The sequence below is a fragment of the Tyto alba genome, unplaced genomic scaffold (assembly GCF_018691265.1).
Source record: "Tyto alba isolate M040663 unplaced genomic scaffold, T.alba_DEE_v4.0 Super-Scaffold_19, whole genome shotgun sequence".
NCBI lineage: Eukaryota > Metazoa > Chordata > Aves > Strigiformes > Tytonidae > Tyto > Tyto alba.
The window spans coordinates 7857875-7885519 of record NW_024881281.1 but is presented as its reverse complement, the minus strand read 5'-3'; the positions used below and the strand labels follow the sequence as shown (position 1 = coordinate 7885519).

The following is a 27645-nucleotide window of genomic DNA, read 5'->3' as shown; positions in this document are numbered from 1 at the left end:
CTGCCATCCTGCAATGTGAATGCACTCCCAAGGTAACTTCTGATGAAAACCGTATGTTTGCACTAGGTCTGTTCAGGCTGCTTCAGATTAAATATAAACCACTGCCAATTGTATTACCTCATTATTAGCAGACACTGGCAGCAGCCTTGTGTGGGGAAACGGATGTCTGGCTACGCTACCTGCCGTCACTTCGTAATTCATGTCAGGTGCCGGGAGATGCGCAGGAGGATTACCGCCTCCCCCCCGGCTTCCCTGACCTCCTTGGACGTGACCTTTCATCCAGCCGAGCTTCCCACCCACCTGATGCTGAGCCAAAGCCTTGGAAAAAATCAGCAGCCCTCCACAGGGTTATATGGGAAGGAGGGTAAGGCTGTTCCTGGGAGTGCAGGGCAAGACTGACATCCCTGGGAGCTCACTTTGTTCAAGCCCTGCTACCAAATGATTCTTATGCACAGTGGGAAAGGAAGGAGGAAGCTACTGCTGGTTCTCACTACATATTTCAAGTTAAATCCTAGAAAAAAATGAAGACAATCTATCAGAGTAAAAAGAGCCATAAGCCATATAATATTAATTCAGGCCATACAGCATTAATTCAACTTGCAGGCAAGGTAAATCTTTCACATAACATTCCACTATTTGTTCAGTACCTAAGAAATTTCCCATTATCCTGTCTTTTTATCATGTATGGCCCATTTGACCTTCACATAGCACAGAGTTGTATCCAACCCCCAAACCCTCTGCTCAAAATACTGCAACAACAGAGAGCTGAGACAGAAGAACAATAAAAACATTCAGCACAACTGGACTGTATATATGGAACTGTTGAGCTGGAAGAGATGGAGGATCACCTCCCATCTCTGCAGAAAACACACTGAGCTTTCTGAAAAGTCTCAAACAAGAATTTAACACCTTCCATCTGCAGCCCATTACTCTACATTTTAACCCCACCTCTCCGATTACAGGTCCCTGCACACTAGGAGTGTATATGAAAGAGTGCCAAAGTCTCACGTCTGCGAGACCCAGAGTCAGGGAGTAACTGGAGATGAATCAAAACTGGAAGCCAAGTCCACAGCACTCTTTCCAAAAAAGTGCAGAGTTTCAATAAAAGACCCCATGAATTGGCACCATACTGAGTCTGGCCTTCACAAAACCTAAAGAGAAATCACTTGGTCTGATAGGAAAGGCCAGCAGAACATAACAAGGTGCAAACAATATTTTTTTCTTTTTAAAAATGCATTTAAAAGTGATGGATTTTTTTTTTTCTTTTCTTCTAGGGATGAGATCATTTCAACAACTGGTCTTCTCTATCTGACAGGTTTTACATTACGTTTTCTCCCTGTCTAGGGGAGATGCTGAACACCCTTGAGCAGCCTGACAGCCTCTTTCCCACTTCCCCTGGCCTGATGAATATAATTGTACTGTGTGTCTCATGGAGACATTCAACTCTGATATCCCCAGAGAAGTAGGAGAGCTTCACTCCTGCTGCCACCATCTCCTCTGGTCTCTGCTCTCAGCAGTCTCCCCAAGGATGCTGGCGTCGCATGGGCTTGCCAAACATCCCCTTTCAGACCAGGGCTGCATCCAGCACTCCGGTTTGGCATGATTTCATCTAATTTTGCACAGTGTTTCCTCCCTGCTGCGTCTGTCTGCAGAAGGGTGGGAAAAGGTCAGACCCGCACCCCAGCTTCCCTGCACATTTCAGACATCAGGAAAATCTCGCTTCCTGCTCTGTCCAAGGACATTTTAAAGGCAGCCTGTTCACTGTGATCAGCTCTGATTGTAGCTTTGCAGCAGTTAAAAAGTCTTCCCTGGCTCCAGCATCCTGATGCTGCATTTCTCTCTTCCATTTAATGGTGGGTTCTGTTTCTTTTATTACCCCTTAGTAATCGTTTGACGAGCTCTCACAGCAGGACTTCGCTCAAAATTATTCCACTCTTCTAAACTCCTTCAAAAACCGTCAACACTTCATTACAACACAGCACAACTCCCATCCACAGCATCTTTTACTTGCAAGGAGTGGTGAGGCCACAGGACTGGGCAGCTCTGCTTGGTTGGGCACTCAGGTCATCTCCCAGCAAGAGTCACTGAGCCAGATGCTGCCCAGGAATGCGAAGAGAAAGGTTACAACAGCCTTGCAGAAGACCATTTGCAACTTCGCAGAGAAAGGTTTCAAAAGCTGGTCTGTCTTCACCCAGCTGTATCAGCTGGTCAGATAAAAGATGTTCCACCTCCCTTGTGTGGGTAGCCTGAGGGGCAGATTTATCTACAGGAGGTTGATGGCTCACAGTCATCTGCCTTTTCCTTGCAAAGTTTCACAGCTTCCTCTCCAGACTCTCCTTGTGACTGTAAATTATTTGAGCCAAAAACATGGGCTGCAATGCACTGGGAAAGCCCCCCTCCACCAGTAACAGAGAATAACCAACAGCAAGGACTTACCATCCATATCAAGGCGTTGCATGATAATCGCCAGCTCCACCTCACTGGGCATGTATCCCAAGGAACGCATTGCCATGCCCAGCTCCTGCTTGGATATAAAGCCATTCCCATCCCTGTCCAGCACCCGGAAAGCTTCACGGATTTCTGTAAAGGAGAAGGAAGAAGAGAGGGGTTGTTACAGTGGAGGACTCCCTGTCAATACATCAGCACGTATAGGACACCGAAACAGCATATATTGCTTATTCTAATGTTAATGATGCTTATTTGATCATTTCAAGTCAGTATAATCATGATATGTTCATACACACACATATACTTCTGTGAATGCAGTCACGCATGCATGCCTCTGTATGCAGATAAATACAAAAGCATCCATACTCACACTGTCTATTTTCTCTGCTAAATATCATTGCAAAATTATTTATTCATTACACATTGAACTCCATTTCTTTCTGCAGCATCTACCCTGGACTGCTGCGGGTGAATCATCCCGACCCACAGTAAAGTCTCCCTGTATACAGCTGTCCAGCAAATCCCAGCCCCAGGGGCTTCTCCAGTAGCCTTTCTCAAAGGCCCTCTGCAAGTCTGCAAGGCATATTTATTTTATGTTACACGGGCAGACCAAGCTCTTAACTTTCTCCAACAAAACTATGAGAACAGGAACAGCTGGGTGCTGACTGCCTCTTCTGCAGGGTATGGAGCTCTGAAGCCAAAGCCTGGACATGCACGTTCTCCCTTGTCTGATAAATTCAGGTGTACATCTTTTAAACTATACCCAGGAAATTTCCATCTCACTCCTCTTCACAGCTTTTCTCTAATTTATAACTGTTTTACATCAATAAACAGCCTCAGATCAATAAAAATGCTGATGGCATCAAAGGTATCACTTCCATCATTCTTCCTTAGCCTGGCTCAGTTTCTGACATCTGACTTTGTTTTGCTTATTAATTCTGGTTTATCCCACTCCAGCCTTTAAGAGCCACTCTCCACTCATGCAGCACACTGAAGGACTCCTGTGCATCCATCACCTCGATGGCTCTGCATGCTTCCCGCTCCTCACAGACCTCTCAACTTTAAGTCCCACCATCAAGCTCCCCAGATCTGACTGTTACAAATGCCAAACAAATTTTAAGATTTCAGCCAGCTGGGAGCCTGTTTACCTGAAAGGTTTTGGTTGGAGGTGGGGAGAGAATGAGGTGTTGGTTTCTTAGTTTTGGTTAAGCAGTCTTTGCCCCATGCTGTGGAGACAAAACCACAGGATGCTTTATCATATCTCTTTTGGGAATGAGGATATATGAAAAAACAGCATGCTGGGGCCCGCTGCAAATTTACTTGGAGGAGTTTAATCTTCATGTGAAAGCATTTCACTGGAGAAGTGGGAAGGAAAACTCAGCAGGTCTTTTTGGGAAAAAAAAAAAAAAAAAAACAAAACACCACCACAACAAAAATGTTATTAAAAAATGCTCTATTCTCTATCAGGAAACAGAGTGGTTGGAAAAAGTTTGGCCAGTCCTGGGTAGTTCAGGCATTAAGGCTCAGATAAGAAAATATTCTTGATCCTGCCAAGGGCTGCCAACATTTCACCTCCCTCTGCTCCCAGGTGTAAGGGAGGCACAAGCCCTCACAGCAGGGCTATGTGAAAGGTAACGGATGGTCCTTGGTCCTCCTGGGAAAAAGCTGGGAGCATTGTAACCTACCAAGAAATTGTTTCAGTGACATCTTTTCTAACAGGTTATTTAAAGCTTTACAATTCAAAAGCTGCTTTTAAATCACCTCACACCAAAGTTCACCACCTCCCTTGACAACACCAGTGCGTTAGCAAAATCTGCTCCAATTTCCATGTCCTGCTTTCTGCTGTGTGTATTACCCTGGTGATGTGCCAGGGCCCGGGCACCTCTGTGACCTATTGCTTAATCTGCACCACAGCTGTGGTTATCATAATGAGATATGATCAATTTTTAATCCAGCCAAAGAGCCCACTGATACAAAAAGGGAAGGTTCTATTAATTCCAATAAATATTGGGCCAGATCTGTAATATCTACACTTTGGGTTCAGGTATGCATGAACTGTGGCTTCTTTAAACGTAAATGCTTCACCTCGTCTCCCTGCCAGCCCACGCTGGTGTAAGCTCGGTGATATGAAAAGATGGTGAGGCTGTTCAAAGCAAGCTCGGCTGGAAGTATCAGTACATAATGCAAAGAGCCTTTGGAGTAGGAATGAATCCCATTAGACACTGCCAGCTGTAGTGAAATCTATTTTCATACGCTGTGCTGAAAGCTAAAGTGCAGTAAATATTACATCGAAATCAATTAATTTTAAAATAAACTTTTGACAGCTCAAGAGGAACGAACTAAAAATATAGCAGGGAGCCAAGAAAGTATTTTAGAAAATAAAATATGAGTCTACCTTCAAAAAAGTTTACATGTGAGTTAGACTGATCCAAATTACATGAATAAATTATGTCTGTACAGGGGCTCCGCTGTAGAATATGTGAATGCCAACATCTACTGAGTATCCTCTCCAGATACCCTGACTTACGAAGGCACATTTAACAGCACCGCAACCTTTGAGCCTTGATCAGAGAAAACCCCACATTTGGGGTCCAGCTCTGTTTCATACCTCTCAGGAACCTGAACTTTTGACCAAGCCTGAAACATCCTTCACACATGAGCTCCTGACACCAAGTGGAGCTTTTTTCACTCATCACTCTATAAATACCACTTGTGCAGAGGTATATTTGAAGAGCTATTTATAGGTTGAACACACTGTACACGAAGCAGCTATGACCTCAGCCAGTGCCTCCTCTTTATCTTTACATGTAACACCACCTCCTTATCAGCTTTTCTTTATAGTGATTCCTTCTCCTCTGACATACTCGTGGGTGCTGTCCTGCACAGCACTCAGAGTGTGAGCCACAGGCCTGAGCATCCTTCCCAAACGCAGCCCCACCAGCGCTGCCAAACAGCGGTCCACGAACGTGTGGCACCCTGGCTGGCACTCACCTTTATTTCCAGCTGTTAAATTTCATTACCCAAAGCTAAAAATACATCAGCACTTTCCCCATATGACTTTCCCCAAGAAGTCACCATGGCAACTGATGCTCCCGGCTCAGAACTGGGAGCGGATGTGGTCCATGGAGTAAATTTCTCAACAAAGACATTGCCGGGGCTTGGGAGAAACTTTGAGACCTCTTCCATTTTAGCTGGAAGCTGCTTTGCATAGGGATGCTTTACCCTGGTCAACGAGGCGAGTCTTTAACAGGAAGAGTAAAGGTAACAGTAGGGAGTGTGTGTCAAAGTGATGCTGCCCAGCAGTTGCCTTTCCCCTTGCCCAGCTAGGGTGGCAAGACCCAACCAAGCACATATACTTGGATTACACATCCCCTGGGATGTTAGCAAATGCTAATATTTATTCCCCTTTCCACTATATAGTATCCTCTTTTACTCTCAAATGTAGGTAGTTGACACAGAACTAAATTAGAGGATAAAAGGGAAAAAATAAGAGAAGAAATAGAAAGATTTAGAGAACAGAAAGTATCCCATTTTGCTGGTGATGGCACTGGTCTGAGCCTCAGGAAATGTCACTTCTCAAGGAGCCCAGGCTAGGACCTGAGTGCTCTTCTCCATGTCTCAGTTTCTCCTGCCCCTGGGAACAGCAGTACCACTCTTCTATATAAGCTGATTTCAACATAAAATTGCTCACTTGGCTGCCAGTGACTATTAGTAGCACTAAACTATCTCACTCCCAGAATTAATTCAAACAATCCTGCTGCAGAGAAAGAAACTTTGTCCAATGGGTCATACATGATGCTTAATGCTGAACATCGTTAAAGTGAACAAGGGGACAGAAGGGATCAGCATCTGGCCCCAGCCTAACAAACATCTTTGTTAATGATCTCAAAGAGGGAGTAGCCACAACATTAATTAAATTCCCAAATGATACAAGGCTGGAAAGAATTGCTGGGACAAAAAGTCCAACAAGGGGGAAGGAATGCTGTGTGAATCGGCCAAGATTTAGGAGCAGAAGGGACCTTGCCCGAGTCCTCTGGGCCCAGGCAGGTGTGGTGAGCTGGGTTTGCAGGCACATTGCTCAGGAAAGTTTAGCCTGATGTTTTTCCCCAGGTGAGGATTTATGTTCCATGGGATCCGAGAGCACAGCACTCACTTCTCAGGGTTATTTGAGCATTCAAAAGCTGCATATGGGGTGTGTGTGTGTGTGCGCTTTTAATTCATTCCCTCTCTTTCCTCACATTTAACAGCTGAACCTTCCAGCTTCCCTATTACAGAGCTGTGACCATCCAATTACCCCCACATTCCTCTGGGAAGAAAGAAAGGAAGAATCAGGGAAAAGAATGATTTTTTTTTTCATTACTTTTCTGAAGGGCACAAACAAGACTGCTGTCCTATTCAGACCTGACACCCAGCCTAGCAAGTCATTAACTCTCTCCACCTGCTTCCAGAAAAGGTGTCCTCACCCACCCGCTCACATCCCGCCCTTCCCTCCCCGCACTCCCACCTGCCCTGGGCAAGCAGGAGCCTGACCTTGCGCTCCCAGCCCCGGCTCATCCCTTTTCCACGTTCAGTAGCAGGTTTATTTACAGATGATTTCCCTCTGACTGGTAACTAGAGGCAACCATCATTATTTTTGTTTTGCTTCCTGAATGAGAATGAATCATGGTTCTTTGGGAAATAAATTCAGCCTGAGCCACTGGTGTCCACTAGCTACCCTCGGGCGCTGCAGATGGTTTCAAGGCTATTTCACTGGGTACAAATATCACCATAATAAATTTTGTAATTACACCGTAACTACCACACCCTAAATGCACAGTAATTACAATCAGAGTCCTATAGTTATTTTCATTAGTATGATAAGAGAAGAAATACCACCACCCGAAATCTTGCAAGTCATCTCATTCACTTAATTGCAGGTTTGGGCACCAAAGTACAAACTGAATGATCTAAAAGCTGCAAATAGCACGTCCTTGAGTGAACTGTTAAGTGAGTCTTGTAACTACTATGTCTGTTTTAAAAAAATGGAAATTTCCATCCCTCCATCTGCTATTCTTACAGTTGTTTTTTTTTGTTTGTTTTTTTTTTTTCCTGCAAATTGCAACAAAGTGTCAAAATACCTACGTTTTTCATCTAAAGGAAACGCCTCCCCCCTCCCCCCAACATATTCCAATTGAAAGTGTCAAAATATTTCACTTGATTATTCCCAATCTCAGCAAAACAGTTCAGCATCCCCAGATCAAAGTTTTTCACTGCAACCTGGAGCCACATCTACCTGAATGGCTGCAGCATCTTACTGAGGCTCAGGCACCGAGTCCTGTCAGCATCACCAAAACCACACAAGGACCATGGCTGCAGCTGGAACTGGGGCATAAACCCCCGGGTTTAATAGTGGCCTCAGTGCTACAACAGCTCAGGAAGACACAGTTATGTCAAATGGGCAAAGCAAGCCTGTACTAGTCAACTTGATAAAGCACCTCAGCTCAGAAAGGTCTGCCTCAAAACTAAGTGCCTTGTCTTGTTTTTCCTCAGAGGGACTTTTTCATATATAATTTGGCTGATTATTTTTTTTTTTTCCCTTCCCCAGGAAAAAATGATTTGTGGAAATGACATTTCCTGTGGTTATGTTCCCAAACACATTTAACACTTGCCAAGTAACCTGCGGGAACACCACATTACCATATAAATGCACAACATAAAGGCTATCTGCTGCTACTAGATACCCTCTTAAATGGAAGCTTTTAGCGCAAGCAACAGGGGCTGGATCGGGAATACTGGAGGATATTTACTCCGAGGGCAGGCTGGCATGGACAGCAGCAAACTCCTTTGCACAAGGCTGCTCTGTAAATGTGGCTGCATCCATCCCTTTGCTGAGCAGCTGTGATCGCACGAGCCCTGCGGCATCGCACGGAGCCAGCGGGGAAGCTCTGTGCTGAAAGCCAGCTGTTGGGAGAATTTGGCAAAATAGCAACTTCCACTCTTCCCTATAAATTTCCCTACCGTGGCCAGAGTTTCATCCAGGAGACAAGCAGGGCTCCCCTTCAGCTCCTCCCAGCGCCAAACAGAAGGATGCATGGGGCTGAGTTGCTGTGCTGTGGCCCTCACTATTGAATGATGTAGAATAATCAAGTTTCCAGTGCCTGAAAAAGGTACAGGCGGGTCCTGAGTGGTGAGGGGTGAACTCAGAATGAAAGTGAGGAGTGGGTCGGAGAGGATGCAAATGGCCAGGCTGCCAGGTGACAGAAGAACTGGTCTCAGCTCAGGGAGGTGCTTTGATTTCCATTTGTGATACTGAGGAGGGCAGGAAGATGGAGGGGAACATCCCAAAGACAGAGAAAAGTAGTTTCAGTAGAACAATAATATTGGTTTAAGAACAAGTGCATATGAGCAACTTTAACCTGACAATTAGAAGAAAGTTTCAGAGGTGAGCAGCAACTGCAGCATTACAAAATGGGGTTTCACCCACTCTGGGCAGCTTTGGTTTCTGTGACAGTCACCTCTAGCAGTAGGAACCAGCTTCAGGGGCTTCTGACAGTCCATGCCCCTGCTCCTTAGAATGCTAAGAAAAATTTTCACTCCAAATATATCAGTACACACTGCAGCAGTCAGCATAAAACCAGAGTGATTTCATGTTAATTCTTACATGAGGGATCACGTACTGAGGTTTGTCATCTGCCAATCCCTGTTGGAAAACTTTGCTCAGATCTCTGGTTCTCCTGATGTATTGCTGCAGCTTTGGATCTGTGGTTCCACTCTCTCAACTAAATGGCTCATAACATGGGTCTTTTTTTGAGCATCAACAATCAAACAAGTCATTATAAATAGCAGCATTAAAATGGGTGTTGGCTGCATAAGCAAATATCTCATTTCTATTCATTGGACAGAAAGCATCAAAGGTCTCACCATTTTATGCAAGATTCCACTGCATATCACTGTCATTCTGCAGGAGATGGATGTGGAGCCAGCACGGCACCTCATGTCATTTCCAGAGGGGTGTTTTGGTCTCCTGGCACAACCCGTGGGACCCTGTGTGCGGGCAGGCATGTGGGGTGGGGTATTCAACCATCAGGAGATACCCTTTTTTTGATTTGCTCCACACACAAAACTCTTTACCTAAGAGAAAGGAGGGATGTGTACCTCCAAACACACAAATTGGGGCAAAACATGTAAATCCAGAGAGTTCTACAAAACCTGCACAGTCTCCTTTTGTGCTTCTTTTGTTCTTCCCCTGACACAGATTACTGAGCCACTGGAAGATGCTGTGCAAACAGCTGCAGGGGCCCCCGCCTGTTTGTCTCTGGGCAGATGCAGCTCAGCCACTGCACACTGTTGGTGGGAGCCACCTCTGCCCTCGCTTGGACCCTGCGCTGTTTGGGCTTGTGGTCCTCCCCAGCTCTGGTCTCTGTGATGGGACTGTTACTAAGGTGGGCAGTCAGACTCAGGCATTTTGTGAGGCTCTCTGGAAGTGTTGTAACCCAGGATGTTCAAGGTAGGGTAGAAATTCATTACAGAAAAAAAGAAAAAACAATGAAAAAACCCCAACCAACCAAAAAAAAAAAAACCCAAACAAAAAACCAAAACAAACAAACAAAAAGACAAAAAAGAAAGAAAAAGAAAAAGCAACTTCTAGCAATGAAAGATCACCACTATGGAAGCAGATAAATTTAAAGTGTATGCTATAAGTTTTGTTCACAAATTAAAAACCTGATACTAAAAAGACGAATAAGGAGAGAATAGATTTCCAATGTTTTCCAAATAAACCTCCATCTCCTCTTTCACTAGTTGTTTTTATTAGGAAACAATCTTTATCCTTTCCTCATCCTTCACATATAGCAGGCAAAAAAAAATTTTCCCTCCCATGACACTACACCACTTCAGAGAAACTCACGCACAGTACATATTCTCCTGGGAACAGTTGAGCCACATAGAGAATTATTTAACTTCACAACATTTTTTTTAAGCTGCCTAGACATAAACCTATAATATCTTGGAGCTACTGATTTAGTTTATTGACATCAATACTCAATTCATCATCAGAAGTGAAACATTTGCTGGACATAAATAGGTAATGAGCTTAGGACCCTACCCTGGAGCATTTTGGAGAATGAGAGTGATTTGATTCAAGATTGCTTAGGGATGACTCACATTAATGTTGAAGAGATAATGGCTGCCCATCTTTTTTTTTTTTTTTTTTTTTTTTTTAATATATATAATTTGCATCCTGTACTGATTTACTGCTAGAACAGTCTTCATACATTTCTTACCAAAATGAGGGTTTCAGTCTGCAGTCTTGCCTGGCAATAACTGCGTAGGAAATATAACCTCTCCCATCATTTGTAACTCTTTCCCTACACTTTGCAAAGGTGGCTTAATTAGACTTTGAGCACTCTCTGTTGGAAATTTACTGCCCAATATTCAAACGTAGGTACCTGCCATTTAGAATAATGTCCTTGAAACAGCTAGGCAGAGACCCATTTGTTACGAGTGTTTCAAACACCCAGAGAGTTGACTCTGACAAAGATGATAAGTTGGCATCCTCCTTCCCATCACAAAATCACCCTTGAGTCAGGACAGGCAGTACCTGACGAAAGTTTTACTGGAATTCAATCGCTTTCCCAGTCCCTCTGCCTTTAATGAACTTCCACATGTCTACCCAGCGGCACATTACACCTGACTTAATACGTCCTTACTATGGTCTTACTAAGGACTGGAGAAGCATTTTGGTCACTGGCAGTGGCTGCTCAGGACTTATGAGATGAGCCCACACACATCTAAGTCCATGGTGAGATATTACTCATTGCTTTGCCACCAACTCCTCCGGGTGGGATGGGGAGCAGTGCCTTCAGCATCCTCCTAGTCCCTTTCCACCCAGCAGATTTATCATCTGGCCCTTGGATTTATTCCCACTACTTGTTTCTCTGGTATCACCACCCAAGGCAACGAAACTGCCCCTTGGAAGGACCACACTATACCTATGTTTTAATGCTTTTCAGTTCAAAGTTGCCTATTCTTGTGCATTTGCTGTTCCACAAGTCCCAGAATCTACTCCATCCTGGAAAAAAAGACAGCTTTTCTCCTTAAAAGCCAAAGTGATTATAACACATACATTGATTCACTGAGAACATATCTTGTGAACAGGAGCTCAGCAAAACAAATCTGACTTCAATGCACTCTCTCCAGTTCTTCCTCTTCACTGTTTTGAGGCTCAGGAATATGAGCTTCATCCTACAAACAACAATCCTGGCTCAAAAGGAAGAAAAATGCAGAGCTAGCTCCATTTCAAGATGAAATTAAACTTTCTGGGAAGCACTCAATAACACCAGAAATGCTGTCTTGGTCTGAGTGCCAAAGACAAACTGTAATTTCTGTTCTTTATACACAGAAACTCAAACCCTAATCCAGTGAATTAAATTATTATTTTTTTCCCTTGCTTTGGGCCAGTTTCCCCCCCTTATTTTCACTTTTAGTTACACAGCAAAAATAGGTACCTCTTTATCTTCTCTGGCTGGTAATCACTATAGTCTCTGAACTCCACTGAGCACTTTCACCACAAAATGATCTTTGTATGTCCACAAATCCCTGAGAAACCAGGAACAGCCTGACAGAAAGGCCAGGCTGTACACCTCACTCATTAACTGAACCCTGCAGCACCAATGCTCCACTGCCCCCGTTGACATCTATTAATTGCACTGGAAATTTCCTTAGTTACCCAAACAGATGCAGAATTGCCATCAGATAAAGACGGCTGCTTTGAAAACCAGATAAAACCAAAGGTTGCAAGCTATTGGTAATGCAGACAGATGTGAGAGCTCATTGCAGGAGAAGGGAAAAGAACAGTGATGGAGCAACTCGGGATGCAGGCAGGAGGGATGCAGGCAGAGGCGCTGCCCAAAACGTGAGCTCTGCCGGGTGGTAAATTACAATCCTGTGCTCGGTTGGGTTTCAGGCAGCTCGGACGTGCATTGCTTCTTCCTCAGCCTTATGGCAGCCAGGATCTGGCCACGATCGATCAAAGGGGTTAATTTCAAATATTCTGGTAGAAAGAAAGGTGAGGAAAATACTGAAATATTCTGCCCTTCAGTTCGCTTTTCTTTCAGGGGCTTTGCCGTGCAACAAAACCAAAGATCATCTATCATTCCTGTTCAGGAATGGTTTCCAGAAAAGGCTTCACTGCAGTGAAGTCCCAATATTTCATGGCCATGTTATTTAATATTTTAAAAAGTTAGATTGTAAATTCAAAACGAAATATTGCAGCATTACTGATATGAAGCTCTTCTATTATTTTCAGTTGAAAGGGCCATTGTCAACAGGGAATGTAATCAAATCTGCATTTTTCTGATGGAAAATGTTTCCACCGGAAGAATTACAATCAGCTTGAGCTCCCCAGCTCCCTCCGTGCTTTTTGGTCCAAGTTTATTGCTTTACAAAATATAAAGCAATTTGAGAAAGCTTTTCTCACCCTGACAGCAAAGCATCATTGGAACATACTCGTTTAGGGACAGGAAGCACTGAAATGCACCACAGCAACGCTTTCAACCAGTATGCAAAACTGATACATCTTCAGCCTTTTTTTTTTTTTTTAGCAGTTCAAAAGTATTTCCTTATGCAGATAGGAGAAAGCTCATTGCAAATCACTAAAAAAAAAAATCTGAATTTTGCCCTGGAGCTACATTATCTGAGATTTTTATTCTTTCTGGCTGAAGGTACATCTATAACACCAGAAGTTATTCTGGTACTGTATTAAAATCTATTGGAGGGGAATTGCTGTGTTCCTTATCTCTGGGCAGCATCCAGCCACATGTCCTAGCACACGGGACATGTTCTGTTATTCTGCATTTGCTAACCCCAACCTGTTGTCTCACTGATATGCTGTTGTCCTAGGCCAGGGCTCCCAGGCTGCCATACACAAACCGTAAGGGGAGCTTTGCCTACTCAGGGCACTCATCAAACAGCTGAAAACTTGCTCCTGAGCACGTCTGAAACTCTGTGCAAAGTCAGAGGAGTTGCTGCAGGGGCCAGGGTGAGACTCAAACAAATCTCCTTCCTAAATCCAGTCCAAAATCCCAGAGGTGCTCCTTCAGCTCATGCTGGGGTGTGTTATGGCCCAAGAGGCTGCAGCTGGGAGGAAAATTAAAGGGTTTTTCAGAATATATATTGATAAATTAACCTCAAAAAGTCTGGTGTGCTTCCATACAAGCCTCCCCCGGGATGTGTTGGCTAGAGACAAGGTCACCAACAAGTCCCAGGGTTTTCCCGAACTGAGCCATGCCTAGCCTGATTTCCAGTCAAAGAAATCAGACAAAGATGTTGTAAAGCCAGTTTAAAACATCCACTACTGGAAATTTAAATGCATAATTGAAAGCTGCTCACTGATATGAACAAATTTACTCTAGTGATCTGGCAACTTACATTCTGAAGGAGATTAAATGAAGCATGTCAAATCACTGAGAAATGGAAAGACCTGCCCTCATGATGTGAAAGATTTCACCTGCAAATCCAGAGAGAGCTTTTACTTATAAAGTGTTTAATAGTAAGTGTAGGAGAAACTTTTCTGGTTTTCTTTTTATTATGTTTATCTTCTGCAGAAAACAGGAAATATGCTGTATTAAAAACCTTGCATCTTCCAAACATTCCAGGAGAACGATTGAAATATTTGCATTTCTTTCCTGTTTGGTTATTTGAATGAAACTACAGTTTCTACATATCAAAGGCACATAAAAATAAAGCATCTCTAAGAATAAATCTTTGTACTTTTTCTGTGCTGTGTACCTGAAAGCAGTCCTTGAGAATTCAATTGTAAAATATGTCTTGGAGGTAGGCACAGACAATCCAACTTAAAATGGATTTCTTCACTCACAAGCTTTAAAGACATTTTAAATAATGCTGAAGAATTCATTTATTTTAATTTTCTGCCTTTCGGTAACTTGTTGGGTTTTTTTGGTTTGTTGTTTTTTAGGTTTGTTTGGGTTTTTTTTTGGTTTTTTTTTTGTTTTTTTGTTTTTTTTTTTTGCTTTGTTTTGTTTTGTTTTTTCCCCTGTCCCAAAAGTAGGAATGAGTTTGGCAACTACTTTTCTGGTGGACTGAAGAGAAAAATTCCTGGCATGATGGAAGAGAAGTAAGATTCTGGCTCTTTGCTAGTACTGACTGCTTGGACTGGGACACCAAAAGAGACAACATAATTATTTCACTGCTTGCAGATCATCAGATCCATCTGGGTGAGGACAGCAGTTGGCAGAGTAACCTTGCTCTGGTTCTCCAAGGTTTAACACTCTTTGAAGCTGTTCACAGTGGGGTAGATGAAGGTTAAGTCCTCCCCAGGTTTTGTTTCTTTACTAATCAAATCATGGGAGCAACCCAAGAAGCCCCTCTAAAGTACATAAAAAGTTAGACAGGGGGAACCTGAAGGTTTCTGCCTCTGGTTCTCTCCTCCCAGGGACAAACTTTGGGGAAGACACACTGAAGTTCACACATCAGACCCAAGAACGATGCTCCCAGGCCACACCCAGGTCTACCCACCTCTCCACCCCACCTCCGACAGTGGTACCCATAGGATGGTGGAGTTGGCAGTTCGCTCCCTCCATAGAGCCCGCTCTAAGCCTTGAGGCATTTAAGCTTTCAAGAAGGCAATGCCAACAAGCAATAAAGTCCCAGTAAGTGTTTGCCCCCTCTGGCTGGTTCAGTGAAACACATTTTAAAAAAAGAAACACAACAACAAACACCAAACCCAACATCTTTTAGGTCTAAAACATCCATTTTACTCTTCAGAGCAGGCTCGATGCCTGGTGCAGGAGGATGGACTGTCTGCCATGGGTCCAAACTTCCCCAGCCACTTTGATTATTCAGCTGAGGAAGTCTCTCCCAGCTACAGAAAAGGCTACGAGGACCCTCAGCGGATGCCTTCTCTCTCCCTGTTTTCATGAAAATATACCATGTTTTCTCCAGCCAACGCTTAAAGGGAGAGCATGTTGTGTAGTCAGCCTCCTCCTCCTGGGGCACTGGCACTTTGGTACCCATGACCAAAAATCCTGCCCTTCCTACCACTGTCAGGCTGTACCCTCTGTACACACCACGGGGGCATCCTATGTTTGGGTGAAAACACCGGAATTTCCAGAAAAGGCTGATTTAGTTGAGAAATAGCCTTTATTTTCCAACTTTAAAAGTAACTTCATCACTTCACACCACTTCATTTCTGGCTCACCCCACTTTTCTTTAGGGCAATCAGTCTAAACAGGCATAAGCCACCAAAAATTAGTGACAGCAGATGCACACAGTATACAGAATGGCATACGGCCCTTCTCTCCCTTCCACTACCTTTGGTTACACCAATTGAACAAGACAAGGATTTGATCATAGCTCACATTTCCCATGTGTTGGTTCCCATCCAAACTAATGCCAACGCAGGGGCTGAACATGAGAGCTGCCTTCAGAGTTTTTTTCATTCTTGAGAACAAAACAGCAAAAGCTGAAAGTACAGTAAGTCTCTTCAGAGAGGATGGTTTAATTAGCTGGTGTGATATCAAACCTGAATGACTTCTGACATACAATTACAGTGCATTGTCTAAGCTTGAAAAACCACGTAACCTGCTTTTATCATCATTTCACTCTATGTTCACTTGATACTTTAAAAATATATCACATGTTCACATTTCAGTGGCCATTTCTCTATCTCCTGGTCCTTGGAACAAATGAACATTTCTAAAAAGAACATGAAATCTCGTAACCTGAACACATAATCAAGGTCACAGGCTGCAATTGCTTTACAGAGTTGATATTAAAATTCAAATGCGTTCCTTCCAACTATGGAGAAGTCCAGCTTAAGCTCTACTTGGGAGGAAATAACTTATGCCTGGCCATCCATCTCTGCCTGGGAAGCAGACAATACCTGAATTGGAGGAACAGCCTTCCCCAGCATTGCAAGCCAGAGTGCAAAGATGACAAAGGCAGATGCACCTTACCTATGTGACCCTGGCTGTGCTCCTGGAGAGCCTTTCCTTTGCCAGGCTGCATCGGTCCCCTCCTCTCCCGCCCCTTGCACCCACTATGCAAGTGTAATCCTTCTCCCCCAGCGACCTGGTGCCATCTCCTCCCACCTTCCATCTTTGAGTCATTTCTAATTTATTCCCTTTCTCTCACGTCAGCCTCGTGCTGCCCGTTTTGGCTCTTTCTCTAGTTCTCTCGTTCCTTCTCCACTGCCTCTTATGCCTGGCATGAGAGAGTCCCTAGCTGATTTCCAGCTGTCATTCAAAGCCTCCTTGCCATTCAGGAGCACCGGCACTTCTCAAGACCAAAATGCATTAGGGATGATAAGGCATGATTAAGCCCAGACGCACCTCCCCCCCTTTCTCTGCACCCACCAGTTCAGGATGGGAATTCGGATGAGAGATGCAGCCCGTTAGCAAGCTGGTAATAAAGTCTGCAGCCACACTACTCTGAGTATGCACCATCAAGGTCTGTACGTGGATGAGGGAGCAAATTTACCAGGAAGGTAAATAAGTGACTGTCATCTCTGAGTCACTGCGGAGCCTGGTGGGTATTTCTGGGCACTACGAGATCCTGCTTTGCACAGAGGCAGGAAGCTGAGGTTCTCCAAGATACACAGGGCAGACAGGTACTATGTTGCAAACGTAAAGGCAATTTAATTAAAATATACCTGGCTAAATATCTTAAACATAAAGGGAATTTATTAACAAATCAGACTCAAATGCAGGCATAAGTAGAACCTCACACTGGGTGCAGAGTGATTTATACACATAAGCAAAATAGATCAGTCTCACATTTCTAGAAAAGGACACCAGATGTCTTTGACGTCATCTAAATTATCTCTATTTTTAAAAGTTACTCTTTTCCATTTGCTGCCAACTCAGAAAGTCCAATTTGCCAAGATAATATATCTAGTGTGGATGAAGATTTCCAAACTTGAAGTATCAGTCTCTTAGCAACCGTAGTACTCTTTGTATTAAAACTGAGCACAGTGAAACTGTCATCTTCTGTAGCCTTTTATGCACCTAATCAGTGAATTCCCATTAAAGACACAATATTGGAAAAATGGCATTTAGGCTTCTAGATGCATACAGAATATATATACACACATATATTCCATATTCTCTCTCCACAGAAGGATAGAGTATTTATAGTAGGTAGACATGTCAGGGAAATATGTGGCATATCTTATTCATGCAAGGAACTAGATAAGAAATGAGAAGCTGAATGTAACAAAAGGTGCAGCAAGAGCTGATAAGAAAAAAAAAAAAATCATAGGAAGAACTTTTTCTTCCATGTGGGTCTGATTCAAGTGGTGGCCTTTAGGCAGTGGGCAGGGGTGAGATAAAAGAAAGCCTCCCTTTTCTTATCTGCTATGCTTTCAGCCCAGTGCTGGAAGAGCCATTTGATGCCTCCCTTTCTCCAAGCCTACAAGAGTTCTGGAAAGGGCTTTTGACTCCCACATTCACATCTGCTTCTTCCAGCCCAGCACAGAAGCTCACGCTCCTGGTAAGCTTTCCTTGCGTAAATAACACTTCAAGGTCCTCTGCAGGAAGATACGGTGTTGCAGAAGTACATGAAACCGTTTTGAATGCAGAAGGGATCACACAAAGCAACTTCTTTCTTTGGGTCTCCTGTCCTTGTAGAGCTTGTGTGCTGCCTACCCAGCAATTCCGGGCATTTTCTTTCACAAACAGAGAAAACTTCAGGAAACAAAATGGAAGCATGTCTCCTGACACAGTAGTTCAATACAGATAGTCTAAAGTTGGCTTCTTATCTCCCTGTATCCCTGCAGGGCTCCGTTCCCATCTGAAGACCAAGCCATACCTTCTCCCTCTGTCCCCTGGACTCAGCCTGAAGGTGGCCTGATTTGGCTGAAATATCGATCCTCCCTGCTCACAGTGTGAGCCGGACCAGAGCCAAGGGGTCTGCGTGTATGAAGACCAGGAGACAGGACCAGTTTGGCAATTTAGGCACCGGGTACATTCCTCTGTGATGGGCTCTTGAGGTGAGGACCCTGGCAGCCAAATCCCACAAGCCAACCCACCAGGCTGTGCCGTGGACCAGACTCGCCTCGATGGCTGGTGGTGACCAGCAAAGAGTGAGGGCAAGGAGCGCATTTCCTCATTCTGAAACCATTTGAATTGAAACTCTGGACTGAAAGGAGAAGGAGCAGAGCTCTCTGAGCTGTGCCATGCTCCTCCCTGCTGCCTTGCATCCGCATCTCACACCGCAGCCCCGTCCCGCGGCAGGGGTGGCTGACAGCATGTCCCAGCGGGTCCCAAGCACTGACTGTCGCAGGTCATCCAGACCTCCAGCAGCTTATTGCTCACCAAGTACCACAGCTGCCTCGGGAGGGGATGGAAGCAAAAGCCTCAGGAGAAGCCCACAGGCGGGTGCCTGCCGCTCCACCGCCATGCAAACGGGCACAGACAAATCCTTGAAGCTTTTACAAACATAGCGGGACTTGTTTTCTTTTCCTTCTCTCCTGACAGATAAAAAGAAAAGGAAATCAATTCAACCTCTACTCTACTTCAAGCTCTGATCTTGGCTCCTCCAAGTATTGCCAGCCTTATTTCTACAGAACTCACAATAGCAGCCCTCATATAATTCCACTATATCACCGTGGTTCTTATTTATGTCATGATGATTGCATTGCACTCAAGGGCAGAGGGAAGAGACGGTGAGGTCCGTTTAGATTTACAAGACGGAGTAGCTTCCACGTTTTCAAACGGCTGCATTATTCACTGTGGTTTTACTTACTGGCACATGAAAAATGATTGTGAAATGATCTAGAGCTGACTGTACAGCACTTGATTTCAAATGCACTTTAAGTAATCAATCTGACAGCAGGCTTCGAGGACTGCCATGCAGGTCCACTACGTGCTTGCTTCATTTGCTGTCTCAGGTTCCTGAGGGGGGAGCAACTCACTGCTAAAATAAACACTGTGGCTAAAGTTTTAATAAAGCTGGGGCTGATGTAGCTGCAGCTCTCATGTAGCGCATCCTCATCAGCTGCTGTCATTATATTGCTCATCTGTATGCACTGCCTATGTCGCTTTTAATAGTGTAACAGCAAAGAGAAGATTTTACCCATTGTCATCCAGTATTAACTAATTAACTGCAAACACAAGACATCAGCATGGACACTTAGGCAGTACATGCAGAGTTGCAGCAGCAGGCTCAATATATCATCACAATATACATGTACAATATACGTCACAGACACGATACTGACACAGTGCCTACCTCTAAAACTCATAGTCGAGCTAGACTGCAAAATGGAACTGGTCCCAGATTAAAATTGCATTGAATTTCCCATGGCAATAATGAAGTTTTTTGATAAAATTACTCTGGAAGTATTTCTTGCAAATATTAATCTATTTAGATTTGTAAGAAACATAATAAAGAAAAAAATGCCTGACAGCTCTTGGCGGCTTTGCCATTAAATACATAATTAAATTCAAAGTAAACCTAGTCCCTAGTCTAGATTCCCAGTGCGAAGAAACCAATTGCAGGAAGAAAAAGGCTCCAGCACTAATCCCTTTCCTAATGCAACTGCCACACAAATCCCTAAATTAAGCAAGGATGCAGGTTCAGAAACATGGCCTGCCGGGTACCTGCCCCAGGCTCTTCCAGAGGTGTGCAACAGCTCTCCCCCAGGAAGGGACAGCTCAAGGACCCTGTTCCAACACATGCACAGCTCAGTTCAGAAATTTCTCGTGAAAAACACCTTAGGAGAGAGTGGACCAGGGAAGCATCTTGCTGAGAAAGCAGTGACAAGGCAGCAATGTTTTTAAGTCAGTTCAGAGAATATGTTTTTAGAACTTGGGGAAGGGGGAACTTTCTGTTATATTCCCACTCCCCTCCCATGAAAGCGGTTTCTTTCTCAAAAACATGCTGCTGGTTTGTGTCCCAAGCTGTGATACAGCTTCTGCTTGCAGAGACTCCCTGCATCCCTCTCCAGCTGATCCCGCTGTGCTAGACAAAATCTGCCTGTTATCTTAGAGATGTTACTACACTAAAACAACATCACCAAAGCTATTAGGAAAGCTGCTGCAAGTTATGCAGGTTGCCAATAGCTCCAGGGGATTTCACAGTGTCCAAGAATAACAAGGAGGGGGGAAATCCCAACTGTGCTCCTTCCATAGGCTGTATCCAGTGTGCCAGTTGCCTGTGGAGGGGGACTGTGCCCCTGTACGAGCACACTGGAGGATCCTGGACACAGAAGACCACTGCTTCACAACCACACAACACAACCCAGGAGGTGGGTTAAGCATAAAGACATCTGCTTGTTCTTCATCTCCATCCAAGATTCTCTTCTAGGGTATTTAAGCAACAATGCAGAAGAGCAAAAAAGGAGGTAAAATCCCAGGCAGGTCAGCTTGTTTATTGTTGTTGCACATTAGCTGCTTTCCTTCTATTCCCTCCCATCTGGTCCATCACATATGCAGTACTACACAAATCCCAGCAAGGGACATCTCCAACAATTAGCAGCAGTTGTGTGTCCATGCCTATGAATGGTGATAACAGGCCAGACTAGATCTGATACTCAGCCAAGGGCCCATCTTCAAACAGTTCCAAGACTTCCACAGATTTTCCCAGTTCCTTTTATGATGACATTTACTTTTGTTTACCCTGTAGCAAGGAGTTCCACAGTTTAACCATGCAATATGTGATGATCCACTTTCTCTTCTTCTGAAACACCTCCTCCAACTTCCATCTGACATTTTCCAGCTCTTGTTTTGGAACAGACAACAAACAACTGTTCCCTGTTCTCATTCTACACACCATTCACACATTTTATAAACTTAGAATTACTGCACACTCAGCTGTGTTCACCCTGAAAAGCTTTTGTCTAGCTATCACACAACCTGCTTCATCTAATCTGTCCCTCTAACTTGGCCCATTCAACGATTGCTGAACACTCAGTGGTCCTCAGAAACACTAGGCTTCCATCAAACCTTTACAAAGATCATCAGTTTGTTGCTAGCTTCTTCTGCTGAAAAGAGCTCAAAGAAACCTCCAGGGTCTCAAAATCAACCCCCTCAATATTCAAGGTGGAAATCCTACACTACCTCACTGCAGTCATCAGCAGTACTGGAAGCAGCTCCCATGGGAAAAGGAGCTTCCCCAAGGTCACCGTGAGCAGGTCACCGGGGCTAGGAGCTTGGTCACACCCCCATACCCAACACTCATGGGAGGGACAGGCCACTGAGGTCTACTGGGAGGGACTGGGATCTCCTATCCATAGGAGTCTGTACCAATCTTCAGTATATTCATATGACCTATTAGCTTAGCATCTGAACACTACTCTGCAACATGCGTTTATGCATCCAAGATGCAATGGGGAATGATTGTTATCTCCACACCATGGCCAGCCAAGGCCCGGGGAATGACAGAGAACAGTACCTGGATTCCTAAACTAGACACACACAGTGGGCCAGCACCAGTCGTCCACCCTGACCATTTCCAGTGGGGACCCACTGGACCATTTCCACCAACCTCTCGTGGAGGTGGAAGCAGCAGCTTGGCCAGCAGTGCCTCTGATGCTGCTCAAATTGGCTGATAACGGCCGGACTCACCATTTGCAGAATGGTCCCATTACAGAAACAAGGAAAGGACAGAGAACAGCCAGTAATTGGCAGGGTCTGCCTCTTTCCTGCCTCACTCTCCCTGTTTTAATGGAAAAGCTGCAGAAACATTCACACTTAATTATATAAAATGCTGTACATGGGCCCAGCTGCAGGGCCAAGCCAATGTATATCACTTCAGAAAGACATCATTGCGTAATTTTTGTCAAGTAATTAGCGTGCTCCGCAGCACACCAAGCTGAGAGTTTTACTAGCACTAAACAAGGTTAGCAGATTTGTAAACAGCTTGCTATGGAGTAATATTTTTCTGCTCATATCGTCTAAAAATATCTTGGGAGAATTTGCTCCAGTACAAATGGCTCTGCTTGAAAGGGTTTAAAACAACAAAAAAGCTTATGATAATTCAGAGCAGGTTTTCTCTTTGTTTGCCTGCCTGTCGCTTGCTTTTTGGTTCCTAACTTCAAACAGTTCCACAGCCCAGAGCTTGGCTTTATGAAAACATCCAGTTTCACCAGAAATTAAATAAAAACTATGCTAACACCTAGCTCCATCCCTTCCCCAGTTCCTACATGACCTTATATATGGTCAAATTATAGTTTCTTGTTCATTTTACTGCAGGTCCAAGAGGGCTGGCATCCCATGTGGTAGTTGCTGTACCAGTGGGTGGGAAGGCAGAGCCTCTGTCCCAAGGAGCTGTGGGAGAAGACACATGGGACCTGTCTAAAGCTCACAGACACCTCCATGGCTTCCTAAGTCCCGCATTAAAGATTTAATTCTTCTTAAGTCATTTCATGTAGCCCACACATGTGCAAATGGCATCCTGCTGAAGGGAGGAGGATGCCCAGATGACTCTCCAGGAATTGAGATTTGCTATTTCCCAGCAGTCTGTAGATGACCCTCGTTCAGTCTAGAAGTAAAAAGATATTTTACTTCATCTGCTAATGGTTCCCTGTGGGAGTCCTCAGGTTCTTCCATCTCACCCTCTGGTGGTGAGAAAAAGCTTGTTTTATGCATTCTCATTCTAGGTGAGCTCGCCACCATCTGTAGCATGGACTGAAGATATTAGCAGGGATTCAAATCACCCATGCTACGTCTCCAGGAGCAGATCATGACTCCTCAGTTGGGCTGGATCCTCAGACCCTGACTAGGGTTATAAAGGACGTGTCTCCAGAGTCAGCAGCTACACAATCAAATACTCCAAGCGGGCAAGCTGCTGAAAAGATGGTGCAGAGAAATGAACCGTGCCATACCTCTACCTGTCTTGGAAAATCAGGATGATAACACTGAACCTGAAGAGGGCTTAAATAGGTTCATATCTGTCACAAGTGACCATGTCCTACCCTGGGGCCTCCTGGAGCTTCTTGGAGCAGCCATGGTCTGGTGGTATAGTGCTTTCCACAGCGGGACCCCAAACTTCACTGGACCACAGTCAAATGAACAAAACACGTGTAATTTGAACACTTGTAAGAGTATCTGTTTTCCCCTTTGCTTGTGCCAGGTTTGGCCATTTTAGCAGTTAACTCTGTCGGTTTATTTGGGATAAAGCAGACCATGGGGAGGTTTGTTATTCCATCCACGCTTATCATTAGGAGGCTGCTAATGAAACCACAGAGACTTCCTGATGCCCAGAAATGGCAGAAAGAGGAGTACAAAGTGGCACACTTTTTACACTTCATTGGGAAGCTTTATAAATTAATTGGAGTACAAAGTCAGGTCTAATTGATGTTTGTATTGATTGAACTGCTCCAAGTCTTAATTTGGTTGTAAAACTCACTTTAAAATAGAGCCATTTATAATTAAGACAGGATCTGTAATTAATGGAGCTTTATTCTCATAAAACTGCCTCTCTCATCAGTCTAAATTAAACTCCACATGAAAGTTTGTGCAAATTAAATACAGTAGACGCCAAAACTACTTTCTCTGAGCTCTTTGCTATTCTTGTTAATGTCAAAACAGAAGTGATTTGGAGATGTGAAAAAGTGATGAAAACTCGTATTAGAAGAGGTGACAGCAGGGAAGGGCACCCTGTGGGTGCAGGGAGCCCTGCAATGGTGCAGGACACCCATGCCTACCCTGCACAACGCGAGCACAAAGACATCATTGTCATGTTCAACACATGACAGCAGCAACGCCATGAGCCATTTCCCACATCCCAGTTAGAAAATTAATATATTGCCCCTCTTGCACAATTTGTGTCAAGTCGTAACACAAACCTGCTTTTAAAAATATTTTGTTCTAACAGAGTCACACCAGGCCACCAAGCACAACAGGTCTTACAGGGTGGAGGGCTCCTTTTCTCTCATGTGCCAGTGGTTATTTAAAACAAGGGCTGTGATGTGCCTGGCCATGCCCCTAAAACATCCTCAGCTGCGGAAGCTGTTAATGAAATTCTCCAATTCTGGTAACTGTGGTTGACCATATGACTCTTTCCAACTTGATCCCATTGGAAATCTTTACAGCCATCAACCACAATATTTACAAAAGCACAGACAATTTTGGGCTTGTGGCAAGAAAATAAATCATCTTGGGCATATGTATATAGATAAAAGTTCCCCAATAAAGCTGTTTTCCATGTGTGAGAGTCTGCCTCATCCTCATCTAGGTAATTAGCTATTCGCCTCTTTAAAGGCTCCCATTTAATTGGGGTTGCTGTTCTTAGTGGAATATCATTTCCTCTTCCCAAAAGGGCTACTACTATTTTTGTATCATTTTTTTTTCTGGCTGCCACATTCTGTTTTTTCCACTAAAATTAAAAAGTCACTGCAGCACTCACCAAGTATTTATGGCTTGAAGATTCCTACACACATCCCTGAGCCGACATCCATAAAAGCTTGTCACGGCTGTCCGGCATTTTCCCACATAACTTCAAACTTAAGTTGAGGCTCAGGGTCCCTCAATAGCTACTGTAAAGAGCTACAGAGGCTGACTTGCTCCCTGGTAGCTTCCAATGGTCACCCTTTGGAAATTCCTATGAACCCATGGACAACAGAAGATCAGGGTTTAGAGAAGTCTCAGTGATCTCTGCAGGTGAGGGAATAACTTGTGGCCCGTGCTCACAGCTGTGAACACCACCAGGGTTTCTTCTTGCCTTTTGGATAAGGTCTGTGTTAGGCCAGAGCTGGTCCTGCTCCCACCAAAGTCATGGGAAGTCTGAAACCATCAGTCAAAGCAGAGCTGAGGCCACAATGGAGGCATAGAAAGTGCCTCTCTGCATGGGTGGGAAGAAAATGTCAAAGTTGGCATCAAACCAATTTGTTTAATCTCTTTTAGAGCTAAAACAGACAGGTTCATAGCCCTCCTGCCTCAGAATTTCTCTTTTTAGTCCATTCTTTTAATTTGTTTTGCTCCCATCCCATCAAAGCCTCAGAGGCCTCATGAACAAGCGCTAGAAGAGGTAAGTGGAAATGTAGAGAGTTGATTACTAATGAACCACATAAATTATCATACTGGTAATTACCCAAAGGACTAAGTTCAAAAGAGCCTCTTTCTTTTCCATCATCCACACCAGCCCTAGGCCAGCCCATTCACATAGGCAGGCTTGCTCAGGTGCACTACAAACTGGGATGGGACTGTTTTTGTGACATCAAGAACTGACATATCCTTACCAGCCAGTAGATAAAAGTTGTCAATATTACCTGTACTCATGTGCATAGGTGGACACATGCAGCTACCTCCCAGAAAGAACCCCATGACAAGACACGATGTCCAATCTTTTAGCACTAAATTAAGGAAGCTGACACTCAGACTGTGAGCATGAAACTTTCTCTAGGAGTCAGTACTAAAAAGCTTTCCATTAGAAAGAGAAATAGACACTAAGGAGATTAGCCAGTTATCTGATTTTTTTCAGCTTCAGAGAGCGAAAGCCCAGCTCTGTCGATGGGAATTTTGCTCTGTCTATCAATAGGATCAGAATATCACATTTGCAAAATAAGCACGTTTTACTTTGAAGACAAGTCCCTTTCCAAGCTGAAAGCAGCTCTTCTGTTGGCTCGGCAAGGAGCAGGACATCAGCCCTGCTGCCTCTCAAGAAACACTTCATGGGCAGCTTCTCCATGCAGCCAAGCAATTAGAAAATTCAAGGGTGTGCAATGTTTGGCATTAAACATTGTTCTGATGGAGAAACACACGTTGCCAAGGTCAATAAGTTATTAGAAGACCTTTTTATTTGCTGGGACTTAACACTGATTCCAACCCTGAATTTCTTGTGTGCTGCAAAGCACCTTGGAAAGTGTTAGAAGGCATAATAACTGCACAAAATACTTGAAAACAGCAGCTTTGGGCATCTGTTATTGCAAATAAACACCACCAGAGACATCACCCAGCGCATTACAGAGTCAGCACTTTCCCATAGCAAAACTCCTTTTGTGCCATAGCAACACGCGCAAGGTGTCCATCGGGCTCACGTAAGCCAGCCAAAAGCCTTGACTCACTTCACTGTTACACAGAAGACAATGAACTGAACCTGAAGAAAATTCCTCCAATCACTTCCTCAAAAAAGCCTCCCTAAAAACCCAGAAGTTCTAATGCTAAACAGCTTTTTAAGCAAGAGGCTGCCTGTCTAATCCAATATCCTGCATTTTTATTATGTGACCTTCTCCCCCTAAAGGGACACATAAGCGTTACCCTTATTGATAGGAGTTACAGAAACCAAAGCACGTCTCCTGTTTGCTATTACTGGAGCAAAAAAAGGGGCAGGCAGAAAATGCCGGACCTCAGTGCAGGACAACAGGAAAGCCTGAGGCCAGACAGAACCTCTCTCCAGAGCCCTGTATTTAACTAGCCTCTTTATTTGCTTTGCTTCCATTTCCTCGGCTTGTATATTCCACCCTTTGTTGTGAAAAATGAGCGCGAGAGAAAAAAGAAGATGGAGAATATAGCGAAATAAAGTTATTGAGAAATGAGCCTGGGAGGCAACTGGAATAACCTCTGAAGAAGTCATTAGCTGCCTAACCCCTTAAACAGACCCAAAATGGGGTGAGCAGGGGGAAAACGTGCCTTCTTATTGCATCTCAATCCAAACCAAACCCTATGTATTTTCACTGCTAAGAACCACTGCTGGGCTGAAATGCCCATTCCTCGTGGGCTCGCCTCAGACCAGGCTCAGCTCACAGGAGCTCATCAACAAAATAATTAAAGCACTTGAGAGACGTCCATTTGTAGGACGGATGCATTAGAGGAGCAAGACCTCAAGGGTGCAAAGGCTCAAGGTGACTCAGTCATGGTGCCACCGGTTTTGGGGATCCTCTGCAACCTGGTCAGGATGAAAGGGATCGCTGAGGGTCCCTGCCCAAATCTCCTTCCTGCCCCACCACAGCACCTTGCCATTGCCTTGGCCAGAGAAGAAACATGAAAAGACAGTTTGTCTCCTGAAGTGCTTTCACCAAAAAAAACAGATTCAGCCTCTCTGAAACACTTCAGCTCACAGCAGCTGCACAAGCTGACTGTCCAGGCTCCCACTGAAACAAAATGTTTTGACTCTTTTAATGGAAGCATATGACTTGGGGAGCCAAAACCTACAAGTTTGCCACACCTTCAGAACAGAAATAAGTTAAAAAGCCTAAACACTAAAAGAAACACTTTGTTTCGGAACAGATGAGATATTTTTCCCAGCTTCCGATTCATGGAA

General features: G+C 44.2%; 1 protein-coding gene across 3 annotated transcripts in view; it reads right to left on the bottom strand.

The window, feature by feature from the left end:
• The window catches only part of CALN1 (calneuron 1), a 130710-nt gene that overhangs the window by 74371 nt on the left and 28694 nt on the right, over nt 1-27645 (bottom strand). For all 3 annotated transcript variants that reach the window (XM_042791766.1, XM_032993727.2, XM_032993728.2), the window contains exon 3: nt 2437-2580. In XM_042791766.1, coding sequence (XP_042647700.1) covers nt 2437-2580 — 144 coding nt within the window. The remainder of the gene's footprint in view (nt 1-2436; nt 2581-27645) is intronic.